Source organism: Diabrotica undecimpunctata, chromosome 2 (assembly GCF_040954645.1).
Source record: "Diabrotica undecimpunctata isolate CICGRU chromosome 2, icDiaUnde3, whole genome shotgun sequence".
Lineage (NCBI taxonomy): Eukaryota > Metazoa > Arthropoda > Insecta > Coleoptera > Chrysomelidae > Diabrotica > Diabrotica undecimpunctata.
This window is the reverse complement of record NC_092804.1, coordinates 67,789,894-67,812,894: the sequence shown is the minus strand read 5'-3', so window position 1 is coordinate 67,812,894 and position 23,001 is coordinate 67,789,894. Positions and strand designations below refer to the sequence as shown.

The 23,001-nt window shown below is 35.8% G+C and overlaps 1 protein-coding gene across 2 annotated transcripts in view; it reads left to right on the top strand.

Moving 5' to 3' along the window:
* ana3 (rotatin homolog anastral spindle 3) overlaps positions 1 to 23,001 on the top strand; it is a 131,025-nt gene that overhangs the window by 85,942 nt on the left and 22,082 nt on the right. For both annotated transcript variants that reach the window (XM_072523064.1, XM_072523063.1), the window contains 3 exons: positions 8,426 to 8,644; positions 17,161 to 17,706; positions 19,335 to 19,574. In XM_072523064.1, coding sequence (XP_072379165.1) covers positions 8,426 to 8,644; positions 17,161 to 17,706; positions 19,335 to 19,574 — 1,005 coding nt within the window. The remainder of the gene's footprint in view (positions 1 to 8,425; positions 8,645 to 17,160; positions 17,707 to 19,334; positions 19,575 to 23,001) is intronic.

Below are 23,001 nucleotides of genomic sequence, written 5' to 3'. Positions count from 1 at the left end.
AGACTGGCTATACAACGTAACATGCGGCTTTGTTTTACAACGAAGAAAAATTGTTTTTTATCATTCCACCGTTAGATTTAGGCCTATATTTATAATTTTTTAATCTTAGGTGCTTTATATTGTTACGATAAATATACTGGCCTAACTTTTATGACTAATTATTCTGTTTTATTGTAGAAATTTCGGTGGAAGTCTAGATTCAAATTATGGTGAATTCTCCAACTTGATGTTCTCGACTATTCCAGTATATCAGGATTTCGTATATAAATACAACATTTTTATATGGAGGGACAGTTAATACTCAAGACCCGCGCTCGCGAATTTGTACGTACGGATATATAAATTATTGTCAGATAAGTTAATATAAATAAAGAAATAAATTAAATCCGTAAGTGTTATAAATATTGAACCTTTTAATAAATTCACAACAAATGGTGTCAGAGTGAGATCGAACATAAATTAGACTTATAATAATAATACAAGTGAATATAAAATAAATTGTGAAAATGGCTACGATTTATGAGCTGACAGTGACTAATTTAAGAAGACATCTAGAAGACAGAGAATTAGCTTCTACCGGAAAAAAGGCTGAGTTAGTCCAACGACTAAAGAACGCTTTGCTAGAAGAAGGACTAGATCCAGAGACTTATATATTTGAAGACAAACATGATGCTGTCATCTCGTCGATTTCGAAATTAGAGAACAAAGTCTCTGGCGATATTTCGAAAGTTTCCGGCGACATCGCTTCTTTAGAAAGCAAAGTCACTTCTGAGATGTCTGCCCTGGACGATAGAATATCTTCGTTAAAAAACCAAGTTGCTGCCGATATGTTAGCCTTCGAAGAAAAGATTAAAGAGATGGAAAGGAAGATGGAAGAAACAGGGACAGCAGAGAGAGGTAACAATCCGATTACAGTGGAGATAAAAGAAGACGAGACGAAATTTAAGTTGGAGACACGGCCGAAATTTGAAGGAAGTGGAGGTTCTATTCATGTTAAAGTCCCAACTTTCGACGGAAAATCATCATGGAACAACTACATGAAACAGTTCGAATCAGCCGCAAGAGCAAATGGATGGTCTGAAAAAGAAAAGGCTGTAAACCTGACTATCGCTCTTCGAGGAGATGCCTTAGATGTGCTTCAGACCATAGCCGTAGAGGAGACCGATGATTTCGAACAACTGAAGAAGAGGTTAAATATGCGATATGGCCACGAACATTTGGAGCATGTATATCAGTCACAGCTTAAAAATCGTAGACAGAAGAAAGATGAGGCTCTTCAAGAATATGAGGTAGATATTGCCAGATTAGTACGATATGCTTATCCAACAGCTCCCGAAGACATGATGGAAAAGTTGGCCGTTCAAACGTTTATTGATGGTCTTCGTGATCATGAAATGCAGAGAACACTACGATTAGCTCGTCACAAGACGCTGGTTGATGTTTTATCCGCCGCCCTCGAATACGAGTCAGCTACGCAGGCCTCTGGCGGTTACAGTAAAGTTAGCACTGTAAAAGAGGAAGGAGATGAAGATAAACTTGACCAGCTCTTTAATTTGATGAAAAGCATGACATGCAAGAAAAAGAAGACCATAAAATCAAGAAACTCACCATCAGGAAAACCAGAACGAGTCAACCTTAGGGGGGCAGCTTCGACCCGGAACTCTTCCAAAGACCCTCTTATACTAATAGCTTCTTTGAAATGTCGTGAAGATAGTGTATATGTAGATGGAGACATAAATGGTAAAAAGCATACGTTGTTGGTGGATACCGGAGCGACCAGAACCATTATACGCCCGACAGTTATAAACAGCCGAAAGAAACTGTTACCAACGAGGTTACGACTTCGGACCGCTACAGGTGAAAATGCCAACATTCATGGAGAAATCCAGGTACAATTGGGAATTGGGGCAGAAAAGTTTGTCCATACTGTTATAGTTGCTGACATCGAAGAGGATGTTATATTAGGAATGGACGTAATGAATATGCATGGATTCCAATTGGATTTTAAGAATAAGGTAATCAAAGTTGGCAACGAGGAGGTATTTCTCCATCCACATAATGACAACACTGTGCAAGCAGCCATTACAGAAGATACAGTCGTGCCTGCGAGAAGCGAAACGATCATAGTAGCGCGACTACAGGGAATTGTAGACGAAGGGAGACCTGTTATGATGGAGCCTTGGAACCACGACGATGAGGTTGGCCGTGGAATCATAATTGGAAAGGAATTGGTGACTTCGGCTAAGGAAATTCCTGTGAGACTTATCAATGTCAACGACTACCCAGTGACCATAAAGAAAGAGACAAAAGTAGGAACTTGTGTACCTGTGACATCCATAATCCGTCAGGCGACAACATCTGATAATTCCAACGACAAATTCGACCAAATGGTTGCAGTTGCAGGACAGTCTCTAAATCAGATGGAGAAAAGGAAATTAAGGGAATTTCTGCGGCAGTATCGTGATATTTTCGTACCGAAAGGAGGAAAGACGGGAAGAACTACCGTTGTTAAGCATAAAATTGATACTGGTAATGCTAAGCCAATTCGTCAAACAGCTCGACGATTACCACAGGCGAAGAGAGAGGAAGCTGAAACGATTGTTCAGGAAATGAAGAAAGACGGGGTGATAGAACCTTCTACGAGCCCATGGGTCTCTCCGGTGGTCCTGGTTAAGAAGAAAGACGGAACGACGAGGTTCTGTGTGGATTACCGTTTGCTGAACAACGTTACCAAGAAAGATAGTTATCCTCTGCCTCGGATCGATGACACATTGGACACATTGGCTGGAAGTAAATTGTTTTCTACTTTAGATTTGAAGTCTGGATACTGGCAGGTAGAAATGGACCCAGTAGATAAAGAAAAGACAGCCTTCACCACAGGATCTGGATTGTGGCAATTCAACGTTATGCCATTTGGACTCTGTAATGCTCCTGCGACATTTGAGAGGCTTATGGAAAATGTGTTGAGAGGGTTATCTTGGAAAACATGCCTGGTTTATTTAGATGACATAATCGTCTTGGGGGAGACATTCGAAGATCATATGAGGAATTTAGAAAACGTTTTTAATCGACTTAAAGCTGCCCAATTGATGTTAAACCCCAAGAAGTGCCAGCTATTTCAAGGTAAAGTCAATTATCTGGGTCATATAGTCAGTAAAGAAGGAGTGGCCGTGGATAAGGGAAAAATCGATTCCATTAAGGAATGGTCAAAACCAACTGACAAACATCAAGTGAGAAGTTTTCTTGGACTATGTACTTACTACCGGAGGTTTATTAAGAAGTTTGCAGATATCGCTAAGCCATTAACGCGACTTACAGAGGAAGCAAGAGAATACCGCTGGGATATAGACTGCCAAAATGCCTTTGAAACGTTGAAAAAGCATTTAATAACAGCACCAATTTTGGGGTATCCACTGCCAGAAGGAGAGTTCATCTTAGATACGGATGCAAGTAATGTGGGAATTGGAGGAGTGCTGTCTCAGATTCAAGGAGGACAGGAACGAGTCCTCGGATATTTTAGTAAAGTTCTTTCAAAACCTGAGCGGAATTATTGCGTCACGAGAAGAGAACTTCTAGCAGTAGTTAAATCAGTAGAGCACTTCTATCAATACCTCTATGGAAGGAAGTTTTTAATCCGAACCGACCATGCCGCCCTTAAGTGGTTGATGCAGTTTAAGAATCCAGAGGGTCAGATAGCCAGGTGGATCGAACGACTCCAAGAATACGATTTTAAGATTGAGCACCGAGCCGGAGTTAGCCACAGAAATGCTGATTCTCTTTCCAGAAGGCCATGCCCCGCAGAGTGTTCCCACTGCAACAAAACGGAATCCAAGGAAGCAGCAGTGCTAAGAACGACGATTGTCAACGACGACTGGACGCCTACTAAGATAAGGGAAGAACAAGAGAGAGATCCAGTTATACAGAAAATCCGAAAATGGAAAGAGGAAAACCGTCGACCACCTTGGCAGGAAATATCAAACCTATGCTCAGTAGTTAAGACGTATTGGGCCCAGTGGGACTCATTTATCATCGAAGATGGCTTGCTTAAACGAGTCCTGGAAAATGATGACGGTTCAGAGAAGAGAAGACAGTTGGTGATCCCAAAGAGCAGAATAGCCGAAGTACTTCGTCAGTTACACGACAGTCCATCGGGAGGGCATTTTGGTGTAAGGAAAACCCTTCAGCGAATTCGGGAACGGTTTTATTGGATGAACAGTTCCGACGACGTAAAAGACTGGTGTAAGAAATGTATTATTTGTGCTACGAGTAACGGGCCTCACCGGAAAAGGAGAGCTCCTATGAGACAATATAATGTTGGAAGCCCGTTTGAAAGAATAGCTTTGGACATTGCAGGGCCATTTCCAGAAAGTGAAAATGGGGGCAAGTACATGTTGGTAGTAATGGATTACTTCACTAAGTGGGTCGAGATTTACGCACTTCCAGACCAGAAGGCCGCCACCGTTGCAGATAAGTTGATCCAAGAATATATCAGCCGATTTGGAGTGCCTTTGGAGATCCATAGTGATCAAGGCAGGAACTTCGAAAGTGATCTATTCCAAGGAATATGTGATAGACTAGGCATGAAGAAAACAAGAACTACCGCGTATCATCCGCAATCGGATGGTATGGTAGAACGAATGAATAGGACAGTTGGCAAGTATTTGACAAAGATGGTGTCCGATCATCAGCGAGACTGGGACCAATACCTTCCGTTCTTCACAATGGCCTACAGATCTGCTGTTAACGAATCAACAGGCCAGACACCAGCCAAAGTCTTATTCGGACGCGAAATGCGACTACCTTGTGATCTAGAATTTGGGTGTCGACCTGGAGAAGATGTAGCAGGTGAAGATTATGTGATCGAATTACGAAGAAGAATGGACGATGTACATGAGTTGGTCCGTTCCCACCTTCAGATCGCTAGCGACCGAATGAAGAAACGGTACGATACACAAGCCGAAAAGGGTTGCTTTAAGAAGAACGACAAAGTATGGCTGTATAATCCCAAGAAGCGAATAGGTTGTTCTCCCAAACTGCAGCAGTTTTGGGAAGGTCCATACCTCATCATGGAGAAGATCAACGATGTCATCTACCGAATAAGCAAGATTCCGAGGGGAAAGCCGATGATAGTACACCATAACCGGTTGGCATCTTTCGAAGGTGACCACGACGTAGATGAAGAAGTGGAAGTAAACCAAGTCCAAGATGTGTTTGACCTCACGTTTGAGGAATTCATGGGTGCCTATGGAGGTACCGGTAAAGCAAGACATGGTGTTACCACTGAAGAAAAGCAAGATCTACTCGCGCTCCCCGATGACTACTCGCTGGCCCTTACCATCCCGGCCAGTATCAAAGACGCACCAGGGTTGGCATCCGTCTTTCGAAGGAAGTTTGGTCGAGTTGCAGAACTTCAATGCCAGGTGCCAGCTCCCGGTAAAACCTTGAAACTCCAAGATGCATCACGTTACCTTTTCTACCTGGTAACAAAAGACACTGCCCGTGACCAACCTACCTACCGAGATGTATGGGAAGCCTTACTTCAATTGAGAGAGCACGTACTAGAGTCCGACGTGCAAAAGTTAGCCATGCCAAAGTTGGAGTGCCGCCAATTAGATTGGAGGGTTATCCGAAATATGGTGGAGGAGATCTTTAAAGACACCGAAGTCCAGGTGTTAGTCTGTTGCAATCCGCATAGTTACTGGTGCGGAGAGAAAACCGTCCCTTGTCATTTTTATACAACTGGAAGTTGTAAAAGAGGGTCCAGTTGCCGATACCAGCATACAGTTCCGGTTCCAGTCCCGACAAGGTTCCAGGAGGAACCATCTTTTAAGAGGGGGGCAATGTTACGATAAATATACTGGCCTAACTTTTATGACTAATTATTCTGTTTTATTGTAGAAATTTCGGTGGAAGTCTAGATTCAAATTATGGTGAATTCTCCAACTTGATGTTCTCGACTATTCCAGTATATCAGGATTTCGTATATAAATACAACATTTTTATATGGAGGGACAGTTAATACTCAAGACCCGCGCTCGCGAATTTGTACGTACGGATATATAAATTATTGTCAGATAAGTTAATATAAATAAAGAAATAAATTAAATCCGTAAGTGTTATAAATATTGAACCTTTTAATAAATTCACAACAATATGTAAAAGTTTTTTTTATTAAATCAATAAAATGTCTTTTAGTTAAATAGTTCTTTACATATGATTAACTGAATTTTGAGATCATCATTAGTGTAGTTAGTACCAAATAGTGTTTCTTGACTAGCAATGTTGCTCCTAGGCAACGAATTAAAAAACCGTTTTCCCCTTGCTCCTTCTGATTTTTTTGTACCACAGGGTGTTATTGAGTGTTATATAAGATCATATACCCAATAAAATAATTTTAGGACATCTATTTTTGGTGTTGCCAGATACCGCGTTAATGATCTAAATAAAAACCAAACAAAAAGCAAAACCAAATGCTAATAAAATAGTAGATCTTATGAAAAAAAAGACAATATAAACATAATATAGTTTGCAAAAAATGCAAAAAAAGTTAACAGTAAAGTAAGAAAAATAAGAAAGAAAATACTAAAACCAAAGATGGAATTATTTACATTCAATAATGTAAAGAAAGAGAAGAATACAATTTCATACTAAACAAAAACTTACAAGATGACAACAATATATAGATGATAACCGATTTATGCAACGTGGCATGACAGAAACTTTATCGGGACTACCAATCACTGCAGAAGAGCTGGAAAATACCATAAAACTAACAAAAACAAGCCGTCAGTCCTGATGAAATAACGACAGAAGCTATAAAACTTCCTCAAACAAGTGGAATAGTAAGCTTGACTGATCTTTTCAACTTTATAAATAATACTGGTATTATTCCGAACGATTGGCTGGAGACCAGATTTATACCTTTGCGAAATGAAGTGAAAGCTAAAGAGTGTCTATAATAAACCTATTAGCCTAATGAGTCATTATTTATGAGGTAATTCATTGCAGAATTCATAAAAAACCGAATGAAGAAATAAATTGTAGTCAGTTTGGATTGAGAACAAGGGAGGCATTATCCTCTATTCACTTTCTAGTACAATGAAGCCAGCTAAAGCATTATATTTCTCTATGCTTTCTAGATTGCGAGAACGCATATAGTTAGACACAGCAGTATGATAGGACTACTGAGAGCTGCAATCATTTATCAAAAGATATGAATTATTGCTTCTACTGTGGTCAAGAGGCTTTAATTTGATTTAAGTTTAGGTTGTAGTTGATACAAGAGAAGTTAAACAGATATGCATTTTATCTCCGCTTATGCAATCCGCAATGACTTTCAATATCTATTATACCAAGTTATAACAGGATGCGACGACTATGGGCTTAAATTAAACATCAAGAAAACTAAATACATGGTACTATCTAAACATCATATTATCGATGGCGGCATACCAGTAACGGTCAGCCCTTTTAAAAAATTATAGATAATATATTATTTAATTTATAATAAAATTATAAATTAAAAATAAATAAAATAAAAATTTACCTGGACTGCAAAATAAGTGGTGATTGGAACCCATCTTAAGAGCTTAGTTGTCGAGTTCGCATTGCACAAGCAATACCATATTTCTTTAAGTACAAGAGAATTTCGAGATGTCTTACAGGAGAAGTTGTGCATTAGTTGGATGGACAGAGTACGTAATGAAATCTTGTTAATTATAATGAAGAAAGATAAAGAAATGGTAAAAACCATTAAAACCATAAAATTAATCTAGTTAAGCAAGGAAAAATATTCGCAAGGTGACCTCCAGAAAGAAAATAATATTTTAGTTTAAAACCTATTACAGTGGTATGCACAAAAAACTAAATCGTGTTTCCGGATAGCAGTTAATAAGGTGACTATTACTATTTTAATAGGAATAAGCTACAATTGAAGTTTAAAATAAATTTGCTGACGTTTCAATTTCCACTTCGGAAATAGTTTACAAAATACAAACATTATTCCCATTAAAATAGTAATTGCTTTAAGATGCCACAATAAAATAGCTTCACAATAATAAGATGACGTTCTAAATATTCCTTGATGACTTATGACCTCTCTTTCCTGACTTCTTCTATGATTACATCCATTTTGTTCATTATTAGTTCGATATTGAGAATACTTTGGGTGGTTTGTCTTTGACTTTTTTGATTTTTGTAAAAATGTCTTAAATAGCTTCCAAGTCCATTCGTTAGTCGTTATAAGGTATGCTTGTTTATCACATTTACTTTATTGCGCACCAAAAGAAAGTACTAGAACGGCATATAGTAACTTCTTGGCGATCTATAATTACTAATCAATATAAATTTTTAGAAGCTATTTTTACAAACTATATATTGAAAAGAAAAAAAAATGATATTGTTTAACTTAAAAACCTTATTGTAGATATGGATTTTCCTCAATTAGTTTATTTGAGAAATAGACTTTGGACATCTGTATTTAATTTATTGAGCACACTAGTGGAATATGGTGGAGAATCTGAGGGCAACTTGACCAATAGATCCGTAGAGGTTGTTAATACATTTTCCGGAACAATAACCGAATTAGGAAACGAACCATTCTTTGAAGCTATATGCGAATCAATTAGCAATTTAGGATCGCATGGTAAGATCTTTATTAATCTCGAAATTTAGTCTATTTTGTAAAAGAAAAACATGTAGTAAATAAACAAGTAAATATTTTGTTTTTGTTTGTTAAATATTTAATTTTCAAATTTCTTATAATTCTTAGTTAAAAGTGGTTTTAGTTAAATTGGCTGAAACTTTACAGAGAAGTAGCTTTGGCCATGCTGATCAAAAGTTATCATTGATCCAAAACTCAGAAATCAATTGTTTTGGAGTTACAATGGTTTAAAGTGTCGGTTTTTAGCTCATTTGAATAATGCATATTTGTTTAATATTCCGGGTGTTAGTAAATAAGTGCAACAGACTTCAGGGAGTGGTTCTGCATGAAAAAACCATGATGATAGTTTGCTATATAAATTTATGTCCGCAAATGCTTCGTTTTCAGAGATACGGGTTGTTAAAATTTTTCTTACAAACCAACAATTTATTTATTGCCCTGAAACTGTTTGAGATATGCAAATAAAATTTGGTGGGTTTTAAGAGTTGGTTATTGCGCATTTTTTGACATACAATTAGGAATTTTATATTCATCATTGGCGCGCATACGAATAATGGTCTTGTTGGGGAACAATAATCTCCAACCAAATAATTCTATTTCAAAACAAATTAAAATATTTCCGCCGCATCGTTTACCTAAATAAATTCCTTGCCTGCATTGACTTATTTCTTAGAATGTTAATCTTCGCCCATATTGACCTTAAACCGGTAGATCCTTCAAAATGCATAGCCAAATATTTCGGAGGAGCTAGGGGAAGCCAGTGAATTAGCAATAGTTGTAGGGTTTAGACCTACTTTTCAAGTTTCGGAGAGTTTTTCTCCACGTTCGCAATCGCAAGTTACGCAATATATCGGGAACCCTTAATGTGAAGTGTTATGGTGTTTTCGTTCGTAAACTGTAATTTTCTAATTAGGTTCCTTACGATTAGTTATTCACTCACAGTTTATAAGTTTCTATTTCTTGCCCTTTTTCAATTACAGTTCTAGCTAAACAAGTTATTGTTTTATTTCACTCTATCAATCTATTCAACAGGCCAGACTAAATCACATTTAAAAGTCCATTTAAGTTTCTATTACTGAGCATTCGAAGGCTAGCGGAACAATTGGACTTACAGCAAGTACAAACCGCTGAAAGAGACACTGTTAGCATACAAGACTCTACGTGAAGGGATGTTGAAAACCGGCATCCCTCCATTTGTTCACTTCGAGCCGGATTTTGATCCTACTAGCCGACTTTCTGGCCTAAAACATTCAATTTATATAATTCTGTGCTTTCAAAAAGACAGTAAAAGTTTCGTGTGTTTCGGATATTCTCGTCGATAGACAACAATTTCTAGAGACATAGTGAGTGCGTTGTTTATTCTACGGACAAACAAACATTCGATAAACAAAACAAAACAGTGATAGTTTAAAGAAAACCAGTGATTATTTCCAGAAATGCGCTTCCAGGACTAGCTGATTCCAGGGAGGGATAGGCAGCCCACACTCAAGTACTAAGAACCCAGGGGTGACGTACAATCAAACTTTTTTATATAAATTCAAAAATCTATTTTAGTGCAAATTAGTGTTCTTATAAAGTAACATTGTTAAAGAACTATTTAGGGTTAAATTTTTAGTTTAGGTTATTGCATGCTTGTTAAAATTCAAAATTAATAATTCAGAATTAATTAATTCAAAAATAAATAATAATTTCCTTTAAAAATAAACAAATTAAAGTTATTACAATGAGCAATAAGGGTTTAAATAAATTAACAAAAAAGAAGCAGTCTATACTAGATTCTGTTGGTAGAATTCAAGCGTGGCTAGAAATAAACCACGACTCGGAAAAAGACGTTTTCTCATTCAAGACACGAGAAGATAGGTTAAAAGACCTTTTCTCTGACTTCAACAGCGTACAGGATGAAATTGAATTCCTGGACGAGTCTCAGGAATCTGATCGTGCCTTGTTTGAAGAAAATTATTTTGCGACGCTTTCAAAAATTCAATTAAATCATTGGAAATTACCAATACAGGAAGCGCTACTAAACAAATGGCCGTAAAACTCCCAGAGATCAGTATAAGCAAATTTTCTGGACACGTGAGTGATTTTGAAAGCTTCTATGAACTATTCGACACACTGATAATAAAAAATCAGTCCCTTTCTGATATCCAAAGATTTCTTTACTTAAAAAGTTACCTAGAGGGTGATTCTCTAAAGTTGGTGGATTCTTTGAAAGTCACCAATGAAAATTTTTCAATTGCTTTGGATATTCTAAAAAACCGCTATCAAAATAAGGTCACAATCATAAATTCTTATTTAACAGAAATTCTAGAAATTCCTACACTGAGAAACAGCTCACCGCAGATCCTCAGAAATTTTCTAACAACTGTAACAAAAAATATGCAACTGCTAAAAAATTTGCAATTTTCAAGTTCAGAGCTCATTGATATAATTTTAGTTTTTCTGCTACAAAGCAAATTAGACTTTTCAACAAGGAGACTTTTTGAAACTGAGCAAAATCATACAGATATACCAAATTTAGATGCTTTTCTTAAATTTCTAGAAAAAAGGTGTATTGTTCTAGAAAGTCTGGAAAATACAAATCCTAGGCAAACCAAAAACGTAAAAGTTTCACATCATGCATACAGTAATAACACATCAGAGGATTCAAATAAAAATAATATTTCAAATAATTTAGTTTCTGACTTTTATTGTATCTACTGCAAAAAACAAGGACATAAAATTTATAAATGTCAATTTTTCAAAAACATTCAGCATGATGACAAAATAAAATTCGTAAATTCAAAAGGTCTCTGCGTAAACTGCCTAGGTAGGCATAATTCTAAAAACTGCTCCTCAAAACATGGGTGCACCATATGTAAAAAGCGCCATAACACTGTTCTTCACATTTCGGGTAAAAATTATACTTTTTCTACGACTCATAACAATGAAAGTCCGTCAACTTCTACAAATTCAAACAATTACGAACGCGAACATTCGTCTAATTCAAATATTCAAGGTCATTCGGTTCAAGGGCAAGAACCTCTTACAAATTCTTTTTCTGCTTTGTCCGTAAAAAATTCAAACATACTTCTCGCTACGGCCAAAGTCACCATTTTCGACAAAAACGGGAGCCCTTTAACGGCCCGATTGTTACTCGATACAGGAAGTCAGAATAGCTTTTGTACCCGGTGTCTCGCTGATAGGCTGGGTTATAAGCCGTATGACATTTCTCTAAATATCTCTGGCATAGGCAAAAATAATTCGGTTTCAAAAAAGATGGTCAACATAAAAATGCATTCTAACTACAATAAAAAGTCTTTCAAAATGTCATGTGCTATCTTAGAAAATATTACTTGCAATCTTCCACAGTTCCGCATTCTTACAAAAAAGGTACCAATTCCAGGGGATGTTTTTCTCGCTGATGATTCCTTTCACAAACCCAGTCAAATAGACATCTTGGTTGGGGCAGATTTGTACTACGACCTAATTCTTCCGGAAATAATTCCTCTTGGCCCCAGGCTTCCAATCTTGCAGGCTTCGCATCTGGGGTACCTAATTGCCGGCGTGATAGCTCCTCACTTGACGGCACCCACAGTAGCAAACAGTGTTTCTGGAGAGGTTGCTCTACTTTCTACGTGTAGCACGGATGAGCTGCTCACAAAATTTTGGAACATGGAAGAACTTTCTCAAAAACCTATTCTGTCGGAAGCTGACGAGCTGGCCGAACAAATATTCCAAACTACAACAAAGATCCTTGAAAATGGACGCTTTGAAGTAGATATTCCAATAAAAAGTGCACAAGAACACCAATTACTGGGTGATTCATTTTCCATAGCCAAACGGCGTTTTCTCTCGCTCGAAAATAAATTCCAAAAAGATAAAAAATTATTTTTCGAGTACAAAAACTTCATTGACACATATATTTCTTCAGGGCATGCTGAATATGTACCGCTTTCGTTCGTGAATGAAAATTCGGACAAAAAATATTTTATTCCACATTTGTGTGTCATCAACGAACAAAATAAAAGTACAACTTTGCGTGTCGTCATGGATGCTAGTTGTAAAAGCTCTACAGGAAAAAGTCTGAACGATATTTCATTAAAAGGGTATCAGGTGCAACCTGATCTATTCGATATTCTGGTTCGTTTCAGGCAATACAAATTCATATTTTCCTGTGATATTCAAAAAATGTTTCGACAGACGTGGATCAACAAAGATCAACGTTTTCTACAAAATATTCTGTGGAGGGACGATATCCACGATTCTATAAAATGTATTCAACTTAATACTGTTACATACGGGACGAACAGCGCCCCATTTCTTGCGACGAGAGTCTTGCAAGAGATTTCAAATAAAAATAAAATTCAATTCCCATTGGCCTCACATTTTCTCGAAACCCAATTCTACGTAGATGATGGTTTGTGTGGGTCAAATAATATTGAAGAATTGCTCGAAATACTTCAGCAATTAAATTCTGTTCTAAACCGCCATGGTTTTACATTACATAAATTTTATTCAAATTCATCCATATTCCTACAAAAAATCAATCCAAAATATTCAAAAAATACTACTCAGGAATATGACCTAAATTTCGATTCTACTTCCAGCAAAGTTCTAGGCCTAAAATGAGACCCTGCGGAAGACCAAATAACAATATCCGTCCCCGAAAATAATTTCTGCCCCCCAGTAACAAAAAGAAAAATCCTGTCTGCATTAGCACAATGTTTCGACCCTCTGGGACTCATCAATCCATTCATTGTTAAAGGCAAAATGCTTATGCAGAAACTCTATCTGCACAAAATTCACTGGGGTACAGAAATTTCGGACAAAAATATTCTAAACGATTGGAACAAGTTTCTACAGGACTTGTCACAATTAAAAAATTTAAAAATTCCTCGTTTCTACTTTTCTGAAAAAGTAATTCTAAAGGTTGAGCTTCATGGATTTTCAGACAGCAGCTTGGCAGCTTATGGCGCATGCGTATACCTGAGAACTTTCTATGCCGATGAGACCATATCCTGTGCATTAGTTTCTTCCAAATCAAGGATAACTCCGTTAAAGACGGTAACACTTCCTAGGCTTGAGCTGTGCGCAATGGTTCTCCTTTCAAAACTTGTTTCAAAAATAATTTCTATCTTTGAAAATCAACCTGTAAAATTTCATTCAGTCACCCTCTGGTCAGACTCCCAGGTAGCTCTGTCGTGGTGTAAAAGTCACCCAAGTCGGTGGTCGGTTTTCGTGGCTCACCGGGTAGCACTTGTCCAAGAGTTGACTCGAAACTTTAGATGGCTTCACATAAAGTCTGCACAAAATGCCGCAGACCTTCTTTCTCGAGGAATGTCTGGTTCTGAAATTCTCAATAGCGATTTCTGGTGGCAAGGCCCTAAATGCTTACGAGATAAAAATTTCAATGTTTCCAATCTAGCAAATGACAAAGTGCTCGAAAACCTGCCCGAGGAACGAAAAATAAGCCTCGTGGTAAATTCTAACGTAAAAAACTTCTGGATGAGAATTTTTTCACGTTTCTCAAATATTTCACGCTTAAAACGTACAGTAGCGTACGTATTTCGGTTTATTTCTAATTGTAAAAAACAAAAAATTTCTGAACCCCTTTCTGTGGCAGAGTTAAATTATGCTATGGATTTCATCATCAAACAAATTCAGGGTGATGCATTCTCAAAAGAAATTGCAGAGCTTAAAAATAACAAATTTATTTCAAATAAAAACATCGTTTCACTAAAACCCTTTGTAGATTCTTCTAATTTTCTCAGAGTTGGAGGCAGACTTACAAACTGTCCCGACATAGACTATTTGCAAAAACATCCGATACTACTTCCATCCAAGAATCATACCGTCAATCTTATTATCAAAAATGAGCATATCAAATTGGGACATGCTGGTGCTCAAACAGTTCTCTCAAACCTTCGGTTGAAATTCTGGCCTCTCAATGGTCTAAAGGAAGCAAAACGAATTATTCGCAACTGCACCACATGTCCGATTTTCGTGCACTCCTGCACAACAGCTAATGGGTAACTTACCTGAAGATAGGTTGTCCATTACAACAAGACCTTTTCAAAAAATAGGTGTAGATTATGGTGGACCCTTTCTGTTAAAATCTTCTTCACTCCGAAAAGCGCCAAAAGTCAAGGCATACATAGCCATTTTCGTGTGCATGGTGACCAAAGCTGTGCACATTGAGGTTGTTTCTGATCTAACAACTTCTTCCTTTCTATTAACACTCAAAAGGTTCATATCCCGACGTGGTAACCCAACCGTCATTTACAGTGACAATGCCACATGTTTTTCTGGAATTCTTTAAAAATAAGTCAAATTCTCAAACCATTGTGGAATATCTGTCTGAAAATCAAATCTCATGGAAGTTTATTCCCCCTAGATCTCCTCATTGGGCTGGGATCTGGGAAGCTTCAGTAAAAAGCGCTAAATATCATATGCGTAGACTAATAGGCTGTTCTTCTTTCACTTTCGAACAGTTTTATACTGTCATGGTTCAAATTGAAGCTGTGATGAATTCAAGGCCTATCTGTGCCATGTCCAGCGACCCTTCTGATTACACTTTTCTTAGTCCTGGGCACTTCATAATAGGCTCCAGCCTGACTGCGCATCCTGAGCAAAACTTAGAAAAAATCCCGGAAAATAAACTATCCGTGTTTCAACAAATTGCGAAAGTACAACAAAGTTTCTGGAAAAAGTGGTCTGTCGACTACTTAAACCGCTTACAAAACTCTCCAAAATGGTCCCGACCAAGGGATAACATACAAGTCAATGACTTAGTTCTTCTGAGAGAGGACGATGTACCTCCTCTAAAATGGCCTCTAGCACGGGTAGTTGATACAATGTCCGGTCAAGATGGCAAAGTCAGAGTGGTCAAGTTAAAGACCATCAATGGTCAATTTACAAGGGCAATCTCTAAAATTTCGGTTCTCCCTAGGCAAGATAAAGAAGAGTAGGTTAGACCACAAGGCTCTAACGCCGGGGGGAATGTTGGAGAACAATAATCTCCAACCAAATAATTCTATTTCAAAACAAATTAAAATATTTCCGCCGCATCGTTTACCTAAATAAATTCCTTGCCTGCATTGACTTATTTCTTAGAATGTTAATCTCCGCCCATATTGACCTTAAACCGGTAGATCCTTCAAAATGCATAGCCAAATATTTCGGAGGAGCTAGGGGAAGCCAGTGAATTAGCAATAGTTGTAGGGTTTAGACATACTTTTCAAGTTTCGGAGAGTTTTTCTCCACGTTCGCAATCGCAAGTTACGCAATATATCGGGAACCCTTAATGTGAGTGTTATGGTGTTTTCGTTCGTAAACTGTAATTTTCTAATTAGGTTCCTTACGATTAGTTATTCACTCACAGTTTATAAGTTTCTATTTCTTGCCCTTTTTCAATTACAGTTCTAGCTAAACAAGTTATTGTTTTATTTCACTCTATCAATCTATTCAACAGGCCAGACTAAATCACATTTAAAAGTCCATTTAAGTTTCTATTACTGAGCATTCGAAGGCTAGCGGAACAATTGGACTTACAGCAAGTACAAACCGCTGAAAGAGACACTGTTAGCATACAAGACTCTACGTGAAGGGATGTTGAAAACCGGCATCCCTCCAGGTCTCAATTTTTTTAATGAAAAAAATGGTATGCCACAGATATTTCTAATTAAAAATCATTTTTGAATTCGTTTGATTTGTGAAAGAAATCCTTGTTTTTTTTTTTCATATGAAGGGCCATTTTTATACAAAAAAAAAATAAAACTCTTAACGCGTATTTTTCATTTCTTTAATACATTCTTAAGAACTATCTAAAACAATAACAATAAATCAGAACAATAACATTAAACTAGAAACAGAATGTACCCCAAATACGTGAACAGGAGGACCAGGATATTTTGAACCTCTGACAATTGATTTCTGAGTGTTGGAGCAATGAGAACTTTTATTCGGCATGACCAAGGCTACCTGTCGACAAAGTTTCGGCCAATTTAACCACTTGTTTCAATTTCCATTTTCAATTCAATTTTCTCATGCTTTTCATCATTCGTATAAACCTTTTCTTAGCAATTTTTGAATTGAACATTTTCAATAATTTTTATTTTGTCTTTTCCTGAATATATTCCACCGTTTTAGTTTTTGAATTTTCAATATATTTTTAGTTTTTTTGTTTTTGTGCAAATTCTATATTCATCCATTCTCACAAAAGCGAAGGCTCTGTTTCCTTCTGAAATATTTTATCTCAGAAGATACCACCATGATCAGCAAGACTTAGCCAACACATTACCAATGAAGCCATAATGCAGTATTATCCTTGACCCTCTTACATGTTTTCAGCACAGGCTGGTATCCATACTGTAGGGACCGCCCTGTCAGCCAGTGTACTGTTGCCCATATCTTGTCACTAGCAGGCACGTACTTTGAGATACTAATGGAGTAATCTTGTTAAATATAATAATATAATTATTACTGTTCTAGTATGTAATGATGTTTGTATTTTTTAGATCTTCAAAATTCTGCTTTAAATATGTTAACCGGCGTGCTACGTGTAGAAGCCTATAGAAACTTTGAATATTCGTCTTTAATTACAGAGAAAAAAGTTGAACCGTCGATCCAATTATTGTTAGATTCTGTTAAAACATCAAGAACTGTCTTAATAACCAACAACGATAGTGCCCGACTTCCTAAAAATTCTAAGAAATTAACACAAGATCACAAACTAAACCTTTTAGAAGAGGTGTATTATGAAAAAGTTATTGCAAAACCACAAATTGATTTGAATGATCAAATTGAAGTTAGTATAATTGAAAACGATGACCAAAGTTTGATGTCCGGTGCTGAAATATGCAAAATATTATTGTATCTTTACGATATTTGTAACTTTGAAAATACCGAAGTCTTTAGCAAGAAGAAAGCAATAGTTACAAAGGCCTTGTCTACTTTATTGTGCGTGTCAAAAGAAGCAAAACAATTTGCCTTGGAATGCAGTATGGTAGGTGTAATAGTAAAAAGACTGCGAGATCATCACATACGATTAGGATTGGAATCAGGTAAAGTATTTTTAGTGTAGTTTATTTATAATTAATTATAACAAAATAAATTTTATATACAGTCCCAATGCGGACTCCAATGATTGTTATTAAAACTATATAGTAATAAAATTTTGAAATTTTAATAATTAGATTAAGCTTACGGAGATTAAGGATATTTATTATAGAAGGAGGATATATGATATGAGATAGAAATAAATGGAAACAACCGTTTTCCTCCTTGTATAAATACAATCAGATAGAAGTAACCGAGATATAACTTGAGCACCTTGAGGTCCTTCAAAAGACATCAGCAAATGGACTTCAGTACACTTGCGCAGTGTATATATTCGCGTCATTAAAAAGAAGTCACCTAAAATTTTGGGCATTTTTTAATTTTTAAGAACTCTACAAAAAATTGATTGTCATAAGATGTTTGTTTAATTTTTAAGAATATGTTCTAAAGGTGGATTCAACCTTTCTTAAATAACAAATGTCAAAAAAAAACTTCTGCCAAAATGATGATTTTAATGGAAAATTTTAAAAATTAACATTGTAAATTTTTTATTTATAAAAATTACAATAAAGTAGTGATTTTTAATATTCTATATTACTACCTTTATTTTGAATTACACTTCTTACTGCTGATTATTTTTTAAAAATAATGGTGTCCATATGATGGCCGTCTTGCTTATAGCACTCTATAAACATCTGCAAGTGTTAGAACACGCGTTGGCATAAAGCAATTTATGATGAATATTATTATATAATGAATATTATTCATCGCAAATGTCCCACGCTTGTCAAGTACCCCACAGAAAGAAATCTAGAGGTGTGAGATCAGGCTTTCGTGGAGGTCATTCAATATCGACATGCAAGGAGGTGTGACGCCCTGGAAATAATTCATTTGCAGCATTTACGGATCAGTATGCCGTATGTGCTCTCCTACCAACTTGTTGGAACCAAGGTCGTATTATTATAATCTGGAAAATTTTGAAGAGCTGCCTTATTCAAAGTATGTACCATTCTAAAGTAACGTGCACTGTTCACTGTAAGCGCACAACCGCAAGTATCTTCAAAAAATAGAGACCAATTATCACATTTGCTGACATTGCTGGTATCTCATTTACTGTCACTTGTTTGGTATGAAGTCGTTTTGCATGCCTTTCGTGTGCGATATTCGGTGATCAATATCTGCAATTTAGTTTATTGACGTAACCATCTAAAGGAAAATGAGCTTGTACAAGCTGAATTTTGTATGTATGAAACTGCAAATCTTGCTTTAAAATGCATTGCACTATTTAACGACTCATTTTTAATGTCTTTACAACCTTACGAGCCGTTGTTTTGGGATGTCGAGTCACTGAACGGCGTACCGCAGCAATATGCAATGCTATTTAAATCGACTTTGGCTTACCTGGGTGTTTATGTTTTTGGGCTGAACCAGTTTTTCCAAACATTGCCACCCGCACTGTTCCATGGCTACTAATAAATCCACATGCACGTCTTTACTACCTGATTTCATCCGTCTCACCCCAAGTACGGAAACTTTTATGAGACTCGTGTACCTAATACAATTTATGTTAATGTGTACCTAGTTTATTAGTTGTCAATTTAATGTACCCTTTTAATAGATAATTTAATTTTAGTTGAGTGTTTAAGAAGAGTTGCCGACAAGAAAAGATTGTGTCCTTTATTAAAAGAATTGGACGATTTGATATGTCTGCTGACGAATTTTATGATAGATTGCGAACCAGTTAAACTTGATGCAGCATCCTTAAATTTAGCAGATGTTATCCACAAATTGTGGGTATGGTTTTTAGTAGAAAATTCTATGCTTATTGATGTACTAAAGATGATTTGTACCTATACAACAAACTGTGAATTAGGTAAGATTTTGCGTGCTTGTATATATATTTTTCGATAATATCATGGTTGAAGAACCTGAGGAAATGGTTCTCCACAACAACAACGAATCTATTTAAAGCATCAGTCAATAAAATAATTATAGCCAGAATGATCGCCAATATTCGGAACGAATAGGCACTGAAAGAAGAAGAATATATATTTTCAAAAAACCCATTTACCACATAGTGGTGTAGGGAGACAATACATTATAATACAAATAGAATTCAATATTAATATTAAATTTAACTAATATTCTACTATATATTTACATTATTTACAAATTTGACAAATGTTTCCTAGGGTTCTATCCCATGTTTGTGGTGACCTACCTTTCTTCATTGCGCTTTTGCCTGCCAAATTTCTTTCACCGGTTTTGTATTCTCTATTCTTTGAAGATGACCCCACCAACTGAGTTGCCTTATTTATATTTTTGTCATTCTTAGAACCCACGACTCGCAAGCAAAGGTTAATACCTAGGTCTGTATATTGACTTGAACACATTAATTTTTGTTTTTCGTGTAATTTCAGTCTTATTTATGAATTGCACAGTATAGATATGACAACGTCGTCAGCGAATGCTTCTTCTGAAATACTCTTCTTATATTTCTATAGCCCACGTGCATATTTTTACTTTTACGTTACATTTTTTAATTATCTGATCCATGTATATTATAAATAGACTTCATTTGTAGGAAATGGTTTTGATGTTCTTCTTTAACTGATGACATAATTCACATTGCTGTTGTAAATGTTCTTAATTACACTTATCATTTTGTTATTAATACCTCTTTTCTCTTAATTTTTTCGAAACCGTGTCAAAAGCATTTTCAAGGTCTATATACTCCAAATACATCTTTTTTTCCTGTTGCTGATATTTTTTTATTATTTGTTTGTTGGTAAATATATAATTATGGCTGCTTCTGTCGTTTCTGAATCCGCTTTGTGATTCCTCAAGTGTGCTGTCAATTTTTCCGGTTATTCTTTTGTTCCAATAATTTTTGTATGTTTTCATGCCAGTACTTAAGAATGTTCTCTGTAGTTGTTACAATCCGTTCCATCGCCCTTTTTATAAATCGGCACTATCTGAGCCTTCTGCCAGTCAATTGGTATATGTTCTTCTCTCCAGATGGCATTACATACTTTAGTAATAACTATGTTACATTTTGCACCATTTTTTCATCATTTCACTTGTTATTAGGTCATATCCCGGTGCCTCTCCGTTTTTTGTTTCTGCAATAGCTTCTGGCAACTCATTTATGGTTATAGGATATAACATTATCATCTATTATTCTCAGGTTTAACAGGATTTGTTGATATCAGGGAGTTTGTAGCATCTCTTGGAAGTATTCTTTCCATTTGTTTATTTTTTCATGCTCTTCTGTGGGAAGTTCGCCATTTTTATTCTTTATATGTTTTATATCTTAAATCTTTTCTTTTCTCGTTGATTTTAAAACTACATAGAACAGTTTCAGATTTTCTTTACTGTTTGATTCCATCTTTTCTCTAAATGCTGTTATTTGTTCCTTTTTACTTTTGTAACAAATAATTTTACTAATCTTGTGTGTTTTTTATATTTTTCGTAGTTTTCTGATGTTCTATTTTGTAAGTATATTTTCCAAGCAATTTTCTTTCTTTTAATGTGTTGTTTTATTTCTTCATTCCACCATGCAGTTTGCTTTCTTTTATTGATCTTCTTACTTGTTCTACATTGCGGCCCTTTGTCTTTAGTATTTTCTAGCTTTTGATTTATGGTCATCTGGTACTTCTCAGTATTTTCTTTATTTCTCAATTTATAAGACCTAATAGTTTCATTCTGGTTTTTTCTTGCAGTTTGTTACTGTTGTTATTATCTGTTATTTTTAAATTCTTGTTTTCTTAGTATTCTCTCACAGACTTCAGGCTCTTATCAGGCTTCCCAATTATTTATTTGTTCTGTTAATCTGGTGTGTACTATGCATCCCACCTCTGCCGCTGCTCTCTTGTTTTCTTTTATCTAGCCCTGTTTCTTCATCTCCACCTCCAACTCCATCTCCAGTTCTTTTTCTTTTGCCATTTATACCTCTAATATCCCAGGTTCCCAACTTTCCATATTTCTTTTCTATTCTTCTTGTTTCTTTCTTCTCGTTTTCTTTTTTGCACTTCCCTTTCCTATCCAATATTATTTATTGTACTTTTTTCCTTAACCATTGCCATTTTCGTTATCTTATATTCCAATCTTTCATTTACTCTTAGTTTTTTGTTTTTTCTATTTTTCCTGCGTTCCTGTTCCATTCCCATTCTTCCTTTCCTATAAATAGTGTGTTGAACCCAATTCGTACTAAATTCCGTTTCATTTAAACACGCAAGAAAATAGCTTCAGAACCATATCTTGATTTTAGTAAGCCGAAAGGTGATACATTATTGCAACAAATTTGATTAATATGGCAAATTATAATCATTATTTTTGTGTTTGCTCAATTATATATAGTGAAGTAGAGCAAAATGAAAGCGCTGGCTACGGCGCAGCTACGGGCAATAAATAAGTATAGAATAGAAAGCTAGTCTTGCATAAATGAACGGATAGTAACAACAAAAATAAAATTTGGTTGGGCACATATCACAACTATTGGCGTTTATGCTTCGGAGGAAGGTAAAAAGGAAAAAACAATAAATCTCTACAAATTACTTCAAACAATGTTATTATAGGACTGACTTAAATGCTAGAAACATGCGTATTTCACAAGTCGTAGGAACAAACATAAAATAGCACTTAAATGACAACTAACATGAATTGAGACACTTCGTTACCGGAAAAAAATTAATCACATGTTTTTTAGACATAAAGACATTCATAAATAATCATGTGACTTCTGACCACTATCTAGTAGTCGAAACAATTCGAATACTGAGTAGATTGTAGAAAACTAAGGAATTTGATATCATTAAGATAATATTGCAAAAAATATTCACCAAAGACGGTAAAATCAATATTTGGAACAACAATGTATGAAACTAGATATAAATGATAAATAACAGAAATTGATAACATGTATTTAAATATTAGTTTTAGAGATTCTAGGCACAAAATAGAAAATAAGAAGTAGGGAAGGATTTTAACAATGGAATTAAGTCATAAAATATGTGGAAATTGAATAAAAAACGGGCATATAAAAAGTACAGCAAGATAAGACAGAGGAAAACAAGTAAATATACAGGGAAGCTTGAAACAAAATACAAAGGATTATAATCCAAATATTTGAATGGAATACAGGAATTATCTCACTACACAAAACAGGAGACAAAATTCAATGTAAAAATTTTCTGGCACTTATGTTGCTGCATATAGCCTACAAGATATTATCAAACATTATATATGAGCGACTAACACCATACGTAGTACAAATAATTGTAGGACATACAAGCAGAAGT